The 17321-nt window shown below is 35.9% G+C and overlaps 2 protein-coding genes across 4 annotated transcripts; both read left to right on the top strand.

The window, feature by feature from the left end:
- Positions 1–66: 66 nt before the first annotated feature.
- morn2 (MORN repeat containing 2) lies at positions 67–3537 on the top strand. The gene is given in 5 exon segments (NM_001261426.2): positions 67–142; positions 276–323; positions 419–525; positions 2010–2146; positions 2903–3537. Coding segments are annotated over 5 exon segments (402 nt in total). The 5' UTR covers positions 67–135; the 3' UTR covers positions 3006–3537.
- On the top strand, positions 2948–16981 carry arhgef33 (Rho guanine nucleotide exchange factor (GEF) 33). 3 transcript variants are annotated; one of them, XM_073928544.1, is made up of 16 exons: positions 2948–3364; positions 3956–4053; positions 4246–4280; positions 4612–4776; positions 5486–5583; positions 5948–6054; positions 6195–6281; positions 6974–7100; positions 7621–7753; positions 7835–7936; positions 9684–9776; positions 10163–10374; positions 10445–10507; positions 11987–12593; positions 15314–15450; positions 15530–16931. In XM_073928544.1, the coding sequence occupies exons 2-16, from the start codon at positions 4014–4016 to the stop codon at positions 15642–15644; spliced, it is 2121 nt and encodes a 706-aa protein (XP_073784645.1). In that variant the 5' UTR covers positions 2948–3364; positions 3956–4013; the 3' UTR covers positions 15645–16931. The 3 variants fall into 3 exon arrangements, 2 of the variants coding, with proteins under 2 accessions (XP_073784645.1, XP_687624.3); XR_012393399.1 differs by lacking the exon at positions 2948–3364 and having other exon boundaries at positions 3855–4053; positions 15530–16017; positions 16060–16981; XM_682532.10 differs by lacking the exon at positions 2948–3364 and having other exon boundaries at positions 3855–4053.
- Positions 16982–17321: the final 340 nt, after the last annotated feature.

Raw genomic sequence — 17321 nt, 5'->3', positions numbered from 1 at the left:
TAGATGGCAGTACAGACAGTTTTTGACTCAAAAACAATCCTACGAAGAAGAGCTGTGTCGTTACTATGGAGATTCTGTCACAACTATTCTGAATGACTGGATGAAGAGATTATAATAAAGCTTTTACTCAGCATCATGTCTGGTGAATATATACATACTATAATACTAATGTTGCTATAATATAATGTTACCTGTTGAACAATGTAAACTCTTATCTTTTTTATAACTTTAATATTTAAATGCAATGGATCAACGCTTCTGCTTTTTCACCGCAGAGACAACACTTCAAATCTGCTACGTTTTTCCAAATGGAGACAAATATGGTAAGTAAACGTTTTCCACATCATTTTGTTTTCCATTAAAAGGCGGGTATTTATTTGTGTGTGTGTGTGTGTGTGTGTGTGTATGTTATGATCAGAGGGCGAGTGCTGTCGGACTTCAGATGGTGTGGTGATCAGGAAAGGGTCTGGAACGCAAACATCAGCTTCTGGAGCTACATACACGGGGGAATGGGACAATGATAAGGTAAATGGAAGACATGATAAAGAAAATCTGAATAATTTAAATATTGTAAATTGTTTCAAACTGGGGTCCACGTTTCCCATGTTGCCACAAGAGAGTGAAAAACAAAAATTGCAACAAAAAAAAAAAGTTTAAAAGAAAGAAAAAAAAAAAAAGAAAAAAAAAAAATATATAATTTTTTCTTCTTTCTTTTAAATATATTTAAAATTTCTTATTAAAATATATTTCTTTATTTCTTATATTAAAATATTTCTTATATATATATATATATATATATATATATATATATATATATATATATATATATATATATATATATATATATATATATATAACTAATCATTATTAATAAAGTATGCATAACTAATAAGATATCATTATTAATAACATAATTTATATTGCAATTTAAAAAAATAATGCATTACATTTTAATATAAAATAATAAATAAATAAAAACAGTAATAAACAATCATCATATAATCATTTTATTTAGATAAACAGCATAAAATAATACCAAACTGTAAATTAAAATTAGTCAATTTAAAATCATATAATTGAAAATATATATGATAAAATATACAATTAATAAACATAATTCATTCATTCATTTTCTCTTCAGTTTAGTCCCTTCTTTAATCAGTCGCCACAGCGGAATGAACCAGCAACCTATCCAGCATATTTTTTATGCAAAGGATGCCTTCCAGCTGCTTTTACTAGGAAACACCTATACACACTCATTCACACACATACGCTATGGACAATTTAGCTTACCCAATTCACCTATTGCACGTCTGGGGGAAACCGGAGAACCCGGAGGAAAACCATGTGAACACAGGTAGAAAATGCAAACTTCACACAGAAATGCCAGTTGACCCAGGTGAGGCTGGAACTAGCTAACTTCTTGCTATGAGGTGACAGCGCTTACCACTGCGCCACCGCACCGCCCTCCTAAACATGAATAATTAAATAAGATTAAATTAAATAAATGGGCGAAGCAGTGGCGCAGTAGGTAGTTCTGTCGCCTCACAGCAAGAAGGTTGCTGGGTCGCTGGTTCCAGCCTCGGCTCAGTTGGCGTATCTGTGTAGAGTTTGCATGTTCTCCCTGCGTTCGCATGGGTTTCCTCCGGGTGCTCCGGTTTCCCCCACAGTCCAAAGACATGCAGTACAGGTGAATTGGGTAGGCTAAATTGTCCATAGAGTGTGAGTGTGTGTGTGTGAATGTGTGTGTGGATGTTTCTCAGAGATGGGTTGCGGCTGGAAGGGCATCCGCTGCGTAAAAACTTGCTGGATAAGTTGGCGGTTCATTCTGTTGTGCCGACCCTGAATTAATAAAGGGAATAAGCCGACAAGAAAATTAATGAATGAAATTAAATAAATCATTCAAAATGTTATTTTAATGAACAATAAAATAAGTGCATGAAATGGAAATTGTTACGTTTTTAATTGTAATAGTTATGTTTCGTTTGCTTTTGCTATGTGGCCTGTAGATGAACGGCAGAGGAACTCTTACACACCCATCAGGAGCATTTTACAGTGGTCTGTTCAGAGAAAACATGTACCATGGCAAAGGAACTTACCGATTTCCTGATGGCTCAGAATACACCGGATCCTTCAACAACAACAGGTGACACCTGATCAAACTAGTACTTGCACACAATGGCTCATGTGCTAGCTTTATGTGCAACATGGAAATCAGCTTTATTTTCAGAAGAAAAGATTTGTTTCAGCCGCAGGCGCTCCTTGTAATCAAAAATGAGATATTTATTTATTTTGAATGAAAAAAATATACTATATTTCAGTTCAGTATTGTTTTTAAATAGATTATATGGTAATAAAGTATTTACAATTCATTTTTCCACCTTTTGAGCATAGACCTGAAAATGAAGTTCACAACTCTAGCTGTTGTAAATCCTAAATGTTTTGGAGCAAAGAATTAAGCACAATTCGTTCACTTTTTAAAGAAGATACTCACCAGATTATCACTGAAGAAGAAAAAGGAGAAGTTTATATTATGAAAAGTGCACATACATACTATTTTCAAACACGATCTGAAATATATATATTCCAGAATATGTTTAGCTGTAGATCTGCAAGAAAAAATATAGCCATAATTTCGAATCTAAGGTTGATCTTTTAAAAACTTGTTTGTGTGCAGCACCAAGCATTATTCATTAGTTTCAGAAGCATCATTTTTGACCACAACTAACACAAGTGTGAGCATTCATTTTTTTCAGGACAGATTAATCTTTTCAAATCATGTCCATGCACTTGGCCAAGTTTTGTATTCTTCCAGTGAAATAAAAAATTATTATCTAAAAGCCTAAAGAACCACAAGACCAAAGAGCACCAGAGGCATAAAGTCTGAATTCATCTTTTTCAGATTCGAGGGTGACGGGGAGTTCACAGATTCACAAGGACTCGTGTGGACTGGCATGTTCCATAACAAAGCAGCGCTGGGCTTAAAGCTCCAAGTCAACATGTGACTGATACACAAACACAGACCATTTAAATGAATTCGATGAAATTAACGCCCCTTGAAACTACTAAGAGAAATCTTTGATACACAGTGATGCATTAGCACAGCCAGCGTCCCTCAGGCATTGATGAGATCTCGTCTGCCAATGAAATAAGTTCAGCTCCAACAGCACACACTGAACATCAAGAACACATGTTGTTCCCACACACGCTGCACTTCAGAATGAATCACTACTTTGTTTGGTGCAACGAGTGACAGGAATGTGATTCTTCGTGTACCGTTCAGCCATTGGTCGTGCGCATATCCAAAATACACGAGCTCTTGAAAGCAGACGAGCTCATGACTGTGGCGAGAAGTCAGGAGTTGGTAAGATCGTCAAGCTCAATTTCCTCTGCAGTGAGAACAATGTTTACTGTGGATCAGAAGAGCTCGATTTACAGCAGTTCACATCTAATTCTGCTTTAAACCAGTGCGTTTGATTGGATTTAAAACTTTTATTTGGTCCATTGTTATACCTCAATTAAATTTGGTATGACTCACTTCTGAGTTTTATAGCAGTCATTTTGTGGGTGTTTGTGTTCACATGTCTAACGGATCCCTTCCAGAGCTCATACAGAGTTCACTGCGAAACAGAAAATTGGTCTTAAAGGTTGAAGAGGAAATTTAATCGTCTGATTCTGAGGCATAAAAAATGCTAACAGACGTCTTTATCGTTTTCTCTCTCTCTCTCTCTGTTCATCTGTCCACTTACTGTAAAACAAGGCCTCTTTTTGTCTTCGACTTCATCAGACTCACATGTTTCAAAGAGGAGGGGAAGAGATAGGTGGGACAGATGAGAGAGAAGGAAAGAAAGAATAGTGATAGAAAGACAGTCTCAGAATCAGAGAGCTCTCATGTCATTTCTAACCATATCTAAATATACAAGTGTGACATTTAATTTACTTGTAAAACTGTCAGTTTGAGCAAGGAAACTCAACTAGAACAAGGATCTGAATTGCCAGTCTTGGATTTGGATATGGAAGAGCATCAGATCACGGAGAATGGCAAGATACAGGGTAAACAATTGTTGTTTTCCATCTGTAGAAGTGCTTAAACTTTTATGTAATGGATTAACGCTAGTTCTTCAAAAAAAAAAAAAAAAAAGAGTTCAGTGAATGACTTTTGACTAATTGTGTTCATTTTGGGTGCAAATTTCTATCAGTTCTGTGCCGTTTCTGCATGAAAGTGTATGTTTGTGTGTGATGCAGGTACGGGGAATGACATTGATGCCATAGACTTTCAGGTAATCTAAATTGCTCTCTGTCACATTCTTTTTTCCATGCTTTAATGTGTGACAACATACATTTTGAGTTTTATTTTTTGATCTCTAATTCAAATCGCATAAGCTTAACACAGATTACTGCTGATAAGAAAATAAGTCATTGAGATAATCAATTGCTAATAGGAAGAGTGTGACTGAACTCAGGCTGGCCACATTTAGCTTAACCCTCCCTAATGCTATTGAGACTGATTTAAAGTTCCTGTCTCCTCTTGTTTAACCCTCACCATTTTTTCCCCTTCTTTCTGAACGGATCTCTCACCGAGTCCTGGTGACCCCAGATTGCTTGTTTTAGTTGCAGGCAATGTGGGTGGAGCTAAAATCAGGAGTTGGAAGTGTGGTTGAAGATTTTGCCACCCTACGGCAAACCTACAGCCGACTGGAAGAGAAAGTCTCCAGCTATCAGCAAGACACCAATGACAAGATTCTATCTCTCAGAAACACACTTAACACACTGCAGGTTCTAACTCACTTTTTAAATATTTGGTGTGCTTTTACCTTTCAAATGATTGTGGTCTTTAAGTTTATAGGTGTTTGGCTTTCTTGGATACTTTTAATAATAAAAATAATATTAATGATACTAATAATATTCAGCAGGGATGCATTAAATAAATCTAAAGTTACAGTAAAGACATTAATAATTTAAAAGGCTTTTATTTTTAAATGAACTCTGTCCATTTAAACTTTATATTTATCAAAGATTAAATAAAAATGCATGCTTTCACAAAAAAATATACATCCCAACTGCTTTTATATTGACAATAACAACAATTCCGTTTATTAAAATGATTTCCGATGGATCATGTGGCACTAATGGCTGAAGTAATAATTCTGAAAATTTAATTAAACAGGAATAACATTTACATTGTAAAAATACACAAAAATAATATGAGGTAAGTAATAATTTTCACTGGCATTATTGTATGGCTAATGAACCAATGCTGCCTTAGTGAGCATTAGAGACTTTATAAAGCATAAAAAAATTGTACTGGCCCTTAACTTATGAATGGTAGTGTATATATTATATAAATAAAATATATGACATTTTATAAATTAAAATATTAAATATAAAAATTATGGCATACAGCCATTCTCTTCTAGAATTCCATTATTTTAATGTTTGTAATATTTTACATATATATATATTCTTTTTGTTTGTGTGTATGCAGGAAGATGTAAGTACAGCTCTAACACAGCTCTCTGAAGTTAGAAGCAACCAAAAAGACCTACAGCGGGACCTGGACCTCATGCAGAGCACACAGCACAGGTGACTTAACTTTCAGCCTGTAGTACATATACTATATCTCTTATCTTTAAAATCCAAACATGCTCTATCCACTCACATAAGCAAAGTTACATCATTTCAAAAACAAGCTCAAAACGAAACAAATGTCATCATATTTATTTTTTTATTATTTGTTGTTATTATTATTGATTACTCAAACAGTGTGTATCAGACTACGATGGCCATTAATGTAAAGAAAATTACAACCAAACAAGCAACCGTATGTGTATTATTTAATTATTTTTTGAAAGCCTGAAATTTTTATAACTTATGCAAAACCATTTTAACTCAACTAAAGAAGGCGTATTATAAGCAAACTCTGCAACTTTGGTTATTTCATTGGCAGGAAAGGCTCCAGGGGGGAGGGATCGGTGGATGGACACGCCTCTCTGAATAGCCAAACAGAGATCAGCCTCATTCAGCATTACATCAGCAGCCTATCAGCCAATCCGAGTGAGTATAACAACTTTGAGGCAAATGTGTAAAGCCTGATGTATTCTTGCTTTAAATATGCTTGTATAACAACCACAAGCTGTTTCACATGATTGCCTTATAGTGTATAAGATGACTGAAGGTTATGTTTGTGTGCTTAGACCCTTTCCCTGAGCATGATGGACAAAAGAAGTCTCCAGTGTGGAGGGAGAGGAAAAACAGCCGAGAATTAAACAACTCAACAATAAGTGAGGGATAAATGTGACTCTGGATCACAAAACCATTCATAAGTGTACATTTCTGGATATATATTAATTCATTTATTGTATTGGCGGCTTAGTCCCTTTATTAATCTGGGACCTCCCCAGCGGAATGAACCGCCAACTTATCCAGCAAGTTTTTACGCAGCAGATGCCCTTCCAGCAGCAACCCATCTCTGGGAAATATATATATACATATATAAATATATATATAATCTGTCTATATATATAAATATATATATAATCTGTATATATATATAAATAAGCTGTGTGGTTTGTTAAAATTGGACAATATTTGGCTAATATACAAAATATCTGGAATCTGAAGGTTCAAATATTGAGAAAAATTACCTTTAAAGTTTTCCAAACTCCATTCTTAGCTATTCATATTACTAATCATAGATTAAGATATGATAGATTAACGGAACAACAATTACTAAATGTCTTTACGGAACACAATCTTTACTTAACATTCTAATGGTTTTGACCCAATTTGCACCCATACAGTGTATTTTTTGATCATTGCTTTAAATAAAGCATTGGAAAATAAGATTGATTTTGTGATCCAGGGTCACATATATGACTTATAAATATTATAATTGGGAAAATGTTCAAGTTTTGCATTTGTAATAACATGGTTGTTATTATTATTATTATTGTTTGTTCATATGTTTTCTCAGCTCAGAGGCAGGCGGCAGCGCTGGAGCTGTTGGAGTCTGAGAGAGTGTATGTGTCGTATCTCTCACTTTTGTTAAAGGCCAACATCAGCTTTAACGGCTCTGAGAATGTCAACCTCAAAGACAAACGGTAATTATGAATCAATCCTACACCTATATGTGGCTTATCAATGTCAAGAAGAGGCTCCTACAACAGTGCAGATTATTAGAAACACAACTAATCCAGCAACACAGGCCAATTAACTTCTCTTTTGCAAAGAAACCAGTGCTAAACAGTGAATCAGAACTAAAGGGTATGTTGTGGAACAAACATAATTTAAAGTCTGCTTGAACTGGACACACAATTCTCTCTTGGCAAACTAACGGTAAGAGGCGTGGTTAAGAATGTTGAGAGAAGAAGGAAGAAGGACTGCACCTTGACAAGTGTGGAAGCAAATGGTCAGACTTTGATTGAAGATTACAAAAACAATTTTTTTTCAGTAGATTAACTTGAAGAAAAGAATGTGCACAAGCAAAATAAACATTGTACATTTGGATTTCACACAGACTTTGAAGATTTCATTAGCCTTTTCTTACCTGTTGTTGATTTCAGTATTTGCACATTTATTGAAGGAAATGTAATGAATGACAATGTTTTCTGTGTATATCAGGCCTTTCCCTCCCTCTCTGCGCTTCTTGATTCAGCAGCATCTGGAGCTCCTGCATCTCCTCCAGGAGAGAGTGCTTAAGAGCCACTGGCACGGCATCATGGGGGATGTATTTCTAAGGCTCACCAGCAAAGAAGTAAAATGTTATAAAGGTTAAAATTGAGCTGCTATGACCATGTCGTGTTCCTTAAGTCCAATCTCAAATGTTGTTTTGCAGAGTGATTTTCTGGACCATTATGTATCGTATCTACGTGACCTGCCAGAATGCTTGACGGTTGTTAGTCTGTTCTCCTCTTCAAAATCAGGCAGCTTACTGGAGGTTTGCATAAGTATACTAAACTCTTTTTATATTTAATTCATGCAGTATATATACAGTTGAAGTCAGAATTATTAGCCCCCCCTATTATATTATTATATAATAATAATATTGTTATTATTATATATATTTTTCTTGATTGTCTGCAGAACAGACTGTCGATTTACAATAACTTGCCTAGTTATCCCAATTAACCTAGTTGAGCCTTTAAATGTCACTAAGCTGTACAGAAGTGTCTTGAAAAATATCTTGTCAAATATGATTTACTGTTATCATGACAAAGATAAAATAAACCAGTTTTTAGAAATGAGTTATTAAAACTATTATGTTTAATGTGTTAAAATCTTCTCTAAGTTAAACTGAGAATGGGGGGGGGGATATAAATCTGTAATAATTCGAGGAAGGGGGGGGGGTGCTAATAATTCTAACTTAAAATATATTTAAAATATACAGCTGAAGTCAGAATTGATATAAGCTCATTTTTGAGGTATCTAGAGAATATAAAAGCATACTTCTTCCACAAAATAAAATAAATATTTTAAAAGCAAGGGAACTGACTTTATCTCATAATTCTTACTTTTTTGCCTTTGAACTACAACTTTCTTTCTTTCTTTTGAATTTAATGCAGAATTTCAAGAATGTAGTCTCAATTCTAAGAAGAAAGGGTTGAATTGTGAGACATTTATGAGCCATTAAGAAGATAAATGCGAGATTTGTGTGGTGAAAAAAGTCTGTGGCAGCAGCTAGCTTTCAGACAGACAGACGCTTGCAGCTATGAAAAATTTAAGAGAAAAAGTTGATGATTTATAGTTATGTGTTTGAGTAAAAATATAAACAAATGATAACAATTCTTCCAAATTTAAAATAGAAATGTCATTTATAGAATTTATACAGAAATAAATATGGTTTTAGTATGTTAGTTGGTTGTATTTTTTTAAATGTTTTTTTTTTTATTTTCTAATTAATTTATATAAAACATATATAACATATTATTATACATTATTAGCCCTCCTGTGAATTTTTTATTCCTTTCCAAATATATGCTAACTGATGTTTAACAGAACTAACTAAAGGATAAACAAATAAACAAACCAAATGTTTCACACAAACACAATCAACAGGACATCAAAATAAACAAATAATATACAAAACTATGTTTAGTTTACCGTGTTGGCCTGATAACCAGCTGTAGAATAAGCAGGAGCATTTAACAGGTGCTTGCATTGAGATCTCACTATGCTGAGTGATCATACAAACTCGCAGGTTATTTCCATCAAAGAGAATCATGTGACCTCCCACTCAAGCCAACCGGAAAAAAAGGAATTAGTAACATAAACATATACCAATACACATTCAAATAATGAAATACAAAACAATAAACAACAATACAAGCTGACCAATCAGCATCAGCTACAAATATGATGTACTGTCATCATCACACAAACTAAATTAGTTATTAGAAATTAGTTATTATGTTTAAAAATGTGCCAAAAACTCTTTTCTCTATTAAAAAGCACTTGAGAAATAATGCATTTTATTTAAAGGAGCCTTTCTCGACACTCAAGGTCACCATACATAATACTTCTCCCTTTTATAATACTTCTCTCTTTCAGTTACTGAAATATTTGAAAAACAATTACATTGTTACACGGGGGCTGATAATTTTGTTTTCAACTCTCTCTCACTATAAAGCGTCTAGTAAAGTCTATAGAGTTTCTGATTTGTTGCATGAATTTGTGTTTGAATCCAGAGTGACATGACAGGGGACGAGACGCGTCCAACACTGTACTCTCTGCTTCTACAGCCTGTCCAACGTATCCCAGAATACCACACACTCCTGCAGGTAGTCAGACTCAGCTTTATTGTCTTAATAATAGCATTTTAAGCATGCTTATTGATTATGCATCTTCAATGAAGAGGCACTTAATAAAATCACCAAGGTCAAGCCCAATTAAGAAAATGCATAATACCCACTTTTTGGTGAGGGTTGCTTGAAAAATCAGTAGATCAGCAATTTCTGAAATAATTAGACCAGACTATGTGGCACCAACAACCTTGCCACACTTCATCAGCATTCAGATGCTCAGTTTGAACTTCAGCAGATGGTCTTTACAATGTCTACATCCCTAATGCCTTGAGTTGCTGCAACTTGATATTAGTGTTCACAAGCATTTGAACATGTGTATCTACTAAAGTGGCTGTGTGTGTGCATTTGCATGTGTTTTACAGAGTCTCCTGCAGCAGACTGAGTCGGAGCATCCTGATTATTACCTGTTACTGGTGTCAGTGCAACAGCTTCGATCCTTCATGACGCAGTACAACCATCTGCTACAGCACAACCAGGAGCTCCTCACACACAGCCATGCCCTGCGAGAACACACACACAACCTGTGCACACACCAGCAGGAGAGACCCTCACACACGCGCAAAGAGCTCAGCAGGTAAGGTCAGAATAACAGATATGTGTGTTTTTGTGTTGTTTGACTCACTTGCTGTTGTTTTTCACATCAGGTCTACAGTGAGACAGCTGTATAAAGTCGACTATGAGAAGAATTATAGCAGCAGCACACAAAAGTGAGTAGAGAAAAGTATCACAAGCTTTCTGTGAATTTATGTGTGCTTCTTTAGTTTTAGGTTTGAAAACTATAATAATTTAAAAACTATTTACTGTCAGAAAGTAAGAATGAAACAACACACGCTTTTAAATTGTAATATTGTATGAATTTGCATTTTTTCTCCCATTTAAAATACACCATTTTCATTTTCATTGAACTGAGTTTGTGTTTTTGTTGACAGTAAGGTAAATGAAGAGGGTACATATTCTGGACATTCGTGTATTTGTTTTGTTGTGCTTTATTTACAGTTAAGCTATAGTGTTTGTTATAATGTTTTATTATTTATAGTCGATTATTATGTTAATTATGCAATATGGGATGTTTTTTTTTTTTACATAAAATGCTATCCAATTGAAATGTATTTCCACATATTTGGGTTAGGGTTAGGAAATATTGATAAACAGAAGAAATGTTGAACAGAAATTATTGAAATTCTTTATTATGTATTACAATCACTTTTGGGCAATGTTAGACAAATCATCACCTTAAAATTATAAGGTTGTATCTGACATTTTTCTCAAAAATGAGTTATTGACAAATTCTTATTAAAAAACAACTTATTTATAATATGGGATTTTTTTTTAATAAGTTGTTTACATTCTAAGACTTTTTATTTAAAAGCAAATGTTACACACATACTGTTTGCTATATGGAATGAAAAAACTTTAAAGCTCAATATCTTAAAATCATTCAGAATGCAGATAGAACCTCATAATTCTAAGGTGACAAAATGTTAAATTAAGACAATGTAAATTAAAGCATATTAAATTAATGTGTATTAAAGAGCGTGGCAGATGTTTTAAGGGGCTTTATTTTGGCCACAAGGTAAAAAATGACCGAAATGGAAGAAATATATTATGCACTAATACAGTGTTCTCAAACTTTTTTCACCAAGTACCACCTCAGAAAAAAATTGTCTCTCGAAGTACCACAATAATGACCAGTATTGAATTATAGTAGCATTGCAGGCCTAATTAAGCAGCTAAAGCTCTACACAGTTCAAAAACGAGGCTGATTAATTCGTATTATTATGAATATTTATTATTGTCAGACACATTAAACATTATAAATAATTTAAACATTAACACTGCACTGAGCTTACAGGTAAAAAAAAAGGTTTAAATGAAAATGTGGAGTTTGCATGTCTCCTCCATATTTGTGTGGGTTTACTCTGGGTGCTCCAGTTTCCCCTACAGTAAAAAGACATGCGGTAAAGGTAAATTGAATAAGCTAAATTGTCCGTAGTGTATGTGTGTGAATGGAAAAGTGTATGGGTGTTTCCCAGTGTTGGACTGCAGCTGGAAGGGCATCCGCTGCATAAAACATATGTTGGATAAGTTGCTGGTGCACCACAGTTTGAGAACCACTGCACTAATATTTGCATAAAATTAAAGTATACTTTGAGTTAAACAATTCTATTAATCTTTTGTGTTTTAAGTGATGCATCTCGACGTAACAAGCGCTACCCTGACTATGAAGCGGCCCCCTATCACTACGACCCAGAAGTCCCATCTCCTGTGTCATTCCTATCTGACTCTGACTCTCGCCACAAAGCTATTTCAGTTCCCTTGCGCAGCATCCCAGAAACAGAGGGAGCAGGATCTGTCCTCGCTGATGCTCTGGGGCCGCTCTATCCCTATGGGGCCGGAGACTCTCGCTGCTCAAGCCCCTCTCATTCATCCGACTCCAGCATTGATATTGCCTTTGTGCGCTGCAGTCCTTCCCACAGTCCACCTCGACAGTCCCACAACAGAGGCCGCAGTGCTGGCGGTGTTGTTTACAGGCCGAACAGAACCTGTGTGTCCCCCGACTCGGCTGATATTGTAAGACCACGCCCCCTACAGGCGGTGCAGAGGAAGAGCAAGTCACTGAACGGCCTGCAGATGGACAGCATTGATAGCCTTAACAGCCAGACGAAAAACCCAGCCCATCCAAGGCTGGAGCGCCAGTCAAGTGGCAAATCAAGACTGAGAGCCAGCAGTCCAAAACACAGATACGAGACACATACTGACACAGAGGAGCAACCACGACTAACACACCAAAAGGTAAACACTCACACATATATAATTGAGAATTGTTGGTAATTAGCGACGACTAATTAGAAATTACCTTCAAATCTAATCAAAGACATTCAATCGCAATGTGTAAAGACCTTAGCAAGAAACCACATGGCGAGTCAAGTCATCTTCATTTCTGTAGCACTTTTTGCAATGTAGATACTATATAGTACAATATTTCAGATTGTGGAACATTCTAGCATTTCAGGCAAGCAGGAGAGTAGTGGTATAATGCTAGTGTAGGAATGGCAATCATACACAACACCCTAGCAACCATACATGAATGGCACAGCAACCATTCAAAACAATCGCAACTGAATAGCAATGAACTAAACCCAACTTCCTGGCAACCACCAACAACACCCTAATTTGCACCGAACAACACCGAAATTGCAGACTTGCATACTGTTTATAGCAAACTATATAGTGTGAGAGTCGAGTAGTAAGTCAGAATTCTAATGGTGTGTCACAAATCTCATATTTATGCACTAATCTATGCCTTTTTGTAGTATAAATAGTGTATGAAGTGTGTTCACACTGAAAACTCAAAAAAAATCAAGTGCACTTTAATTACCTGGATGATGCACTTATTTAGCTGGTAAAATGAAGTGTGTAATGATGGACACTTCACACACGCAACGACCACAGCTTTGCACATAGCAGAAGGGGCGGAGATATCAGCCGCTCTTGTTAGATTACTTTATTTTGGATTGTGAAAGCAAAATTCTCCTACAAGAGGGATTATAGCGCCTCCTGATGGTGAATGTAGTTATACTCATGGCAGGTATTATTTGGTAGTTTGGTCATTTATTTCATTAATTTGCCAAATGTCATCAGTTAAACGATTTGAGTTTACACTTAATAAAAAACATTAGTGTTCCATATGGGACGACACTACATACATATACTACGCTGTTGAGTGTGTAAGTGTATACAGTGCATGCGGAAAGTATTCATTGTGCTTCACTTTTGCACATTTTTCATGTTACAGCCTTTTTCCAAAATAGATTATATTAATTTATTTCTTCAAAATTCTACACACAATAACGCACAATGACAATGTGAAAAAAGATTTTTTGAAATTGTTACAAATTTATTAAAACTAAACTTAAAAAGTCACATGTACATAAGTATTCACAGCCTTTGCCGTGAAGCTCTAAACTGAGCTCAGGTATGTTCTGTTTCCACTGATCATTCTTGAGATGTTTCAGTAGCTTAATTAGAGTTCACCTGTGGTAAATTCAGTTGATTGGACATGATTTTAAAAGGCATACACCAGTCTATATAAGGTCCCAGGACTGACAGTGCATGTAAAAGCACAAACCAAGCATGGGGACAAAGGAATTGTCTGTAGACTTCCGAGACAGGATTATCTCGAGGCACAAGGCTGGGGTTGCATACAGAATCATTTCTGCTCTGAAAGTTCCAATGAGCACAGTGGGCTTCATCATCCATAAGTGGAAGATGTTTGAAACCACCAGGACTCTTCCTAGAGCTGGCCGGCCATCTAAGCTGGGTGATCGAGAGAGAAGAGCCTTAGCCAAGGAGGTGATTAATAGTGTTATTCTGTGGGGAGAGGAGAACCTTGCAGAAAGACAACCATCTGTGCAGCAATCCACTAATCAGGCCTGTATGGTAGAGTGGCCAGACGGAAGCCATTTACTGCCTGGAATTTGCCAAAAGGCATCTGAAGGACTCTCAGACTATAAGAAACGAAATTCTCCGGTCTGATAAGACTAAAACTGAACTCTTTGGAGTGAATGCCAAGCGTTACAATTGGAAAAAACCAGGCACCGCTCATCACCAGGCTAATACCATTCCTACAGTGAAGCATGGTGGTGGCAGCATCATGCTGTGGGGATGTTTTCCAGCAGCAGGAACAGGAAGACTAGCCAGGACAGAGGGAAAGATGAATGCAGCGATGTACAGAGACATCCTGAATGTCCTTGAGTGGCCCAACCAGAGCCCAGACCAAAATCCTACTGAACATCTCCGGAGACATCTGAAAATGGCTATACACTGTTGCTTCCCATCCAACCTGATAGAGCTTGAGAGGCACTGCAAAGAGGAATAAGCAAAAATTCCCAAGCTTTGTGCCAAGCTTGTGGGATCATATTAAAAAATACTTGAGGCTTTAAATGCTGCCAAAGGTGCATCAACAAAGTATTGAGCAAAGGCTGTGAATACTTATGATGTACATGTGATTATTCAGAGTTTTTATTTTAATAAATTTGCAACAATTTCAAAAAAATCTTTTTTCACATTGTCATTATGGGTATTGAGTGTAGAATTTTGAGGAAATAAATGAATTTAATTCAATTTTGGAATAAGGCTATTACATAAAAAATGTGGAAATAAGTGAAGCGCTATGAATGAATACTTTCCGGATGCACTGTAAGTACATAATGCATAAGTGCTTAGTGTATTGTGCCATTTGGGACGCAGCTATTGTATACTTTGTAGTAACTGCATAGAAACATTCTGGTAACCACTCACAACACTCTAGCCATTGGATAGTAATGTGTTAAAATTTAAACAGCACAGTTTAGCAAAATAGCCTAGTAACAACATTACAGTGGATTAAAAGCCCTTCAGAACTGCTAAATAACATCCTAGCAACCATCAACATTATTTAAAAGTGAAATGAAATCATTTATTTGCAGGTGTCAAATGTAAGTGAGTGAAAGCTCATTCTGCTTGTTCCTCAGGACTCTAGAAGCCTGGTGTGGGAGGAGCTCAAGTTGAGGGGCGTGTCTGATGACTATGAGCACACCCCATTGAGTGAACGTAGTAGGAAAGAAGGAAAAGGATTTAGGAACTCCTTCAAAAAACTCTTTAAAAAGAAGTGAGTTACTGAAAAGAGACGCACAGCGGCTTTGCACATTGTCCTCATGTTTAAAGTCATGGTACTTTGTGTGTGTCAGGTCTAATGACGGAAAGGAGAAGACAACAGTGAAAGCTGAGTGTCAAAGCAGCGGAGAGCTGGAGACCATCAAAACCCTTCAAACGGTAGACATTGACAGAGGAACTGCTGTTTAAGCTGCAACATTAGTGCTTCTCCATTGGTTTTGCTTCCAGGCAAATCTTTCACACAACCCCAAAGAGTGATCTGATGTGCTTTTTGGTCTTAGTGTTTGTTCATTCATTTTCCTTCAGCTTAGTCCCTTTATTCATCAGGGGTCGCCACAGCGGAATGAACCGCCAACTTATCCAGCATGTTTTACACAGCGGATGCCCTTCCCGCTGCAACACAGTACTAGGAAACACCCATACATTCTCACGTTCACACACATACACTACAGCCAATTTAGTTTATTCAATTCACCTATAGCGCATGTCCTTGGACTATGGGGGAAACCACGCAACCACAGGGAGAACATGCAAACTCTGCACAGAAATGCCAACTGACCCAGCCGGGACTCAAACCAGCAACCTTTTTGCAGTGAGGTGACAGTGCTAACCACTTAGCCACCGTGTAGCCCTGTCTTTAGTGTTTGGTTTTTAAATTTCTCTTGACTGCTAATGGTTTGATGCCTTTGGGAATCACTAATGCACAGTATAAAACACCTTGTGGTTGACAAAGTTCTTAATAATAGTCTAGCTGTAAGTGAACCTGGGTTTCTTTCGTGATTTTAGAGGTTGAGGAAGATATGACACAAAAGCCCATCAAAATAAAGGTTGAAGTGGTATCAAAATGCAGAGTTTGTTGGAAGCAAAACTTTTACCATTAGTAACAAATGGGAAGTATTTTCTCTATGGTTTTAAGATTGTTTATTTGCAGCTGTTTACAATTCAAATTGAGCTACTGTATGTAGCTATAGCTCATTTGAGAATCGCTGTTCAAAAGTTGAGCGCAAACTGCTTGATAAAATCCTTGAACACAAATTACTTTGCATGCTGAAGTCAAATTTAATAAGAAACATTATTTATATGCATTATTTATGTAAATATATAATTACTCAAAAAGGCATATTCATCTATATCTTCAGGTATCTTAGTTAAGGCTGCTCTGTGTCTGCCCAAATTCAGTGTTCAGATGTAATGCTGCATAAAAAGCCCAATTACATCATTGCCTGCCCAGACCCACCCTACAGTTGGAATTGCTTGTAAATACATTCATGCCAACTTCAAGCAGAATTAACATCCAGTGTAAAGACACTAATACCACTTCAGATGCATAAGATGCAACCTCTGTAGTGTGCATGTGACAATTGTTCAGTTTAAGCTGGGTCACAGAAACAGGGTACACTATAAAAGACTATATCTGAAAAAATGTGTTGAATACTTATACTTTCAATATAAAAATAAAATACAATGAAAAGAAAATCTACTTTGTAAATGTATATGTGACAATAAAATAAAAATATTTCATGCAATATTTGTTTTTAGAATATACATTTGTGCATATACTTGTTTACAATTGTGAAAAAATGTGTGTGTATACAGTGTTTAGAATAATTGAGTACAGCCCATTTTGAAAATGGTTCTCAGTGAACATAGACATTTTGTATTTTAGTGCATTTAAACAAAACAGATTTATTAAACAGATATATTTATTAAAATAATATTTAGTCGCCAAACATATATAGAAATTGAAAGATAATACAATTAAAATCAAGTAAAATTTTGCTAAATAAATTACAACCTTACAATTTCAACAAAAATTTCACCTTTTTTGCTTCTCTTGATTTTTCCTCAATTTAAAATTTGTATCTA

The sequence above is a fragment of the Danio rerio genome, chromosome 17 (genome assembly GCF_049306965.1).
Source record: "Danio rerio strain Tuebingen ecotype United States chromosome 17, GRCz12tu, whole genome shotgun sequence".
Taxonomy (NCBI): Eukaryota; Metazoa; Chordata; class Actinopteri; order Cypriniformes; family Danionidae; genus Danio; species Danio rerio.
Note: the sequence above shows the minus strand (reverse complement) of the source record. Positions and strands in the feature narration are given on the sequence as shown.

Bases quoted from the DNA above. Each gene is read 5' to 3' on its own strand.
- arhgef33 (XM_073928544.1), top strand. From the start codon at position 4,014: ATGGAAGAGCATCAGATCACGGAGAATGGCAAGATACAGG. The intron at 7,937-9,683 runs GTTTGCATAAGT...GTTTGAATCCAG, and splicing joins AATCAGGCAGCTTACTGGAG to AGTGACATGACAGGGGACGA. The intron at 12,594-15,313 runs GTAAACACTCAC...CTTGTTCCTCAG, and splicing joins CACGACTAACACACCAAAAG to GACTCTAGAAGCCTGGTGTG.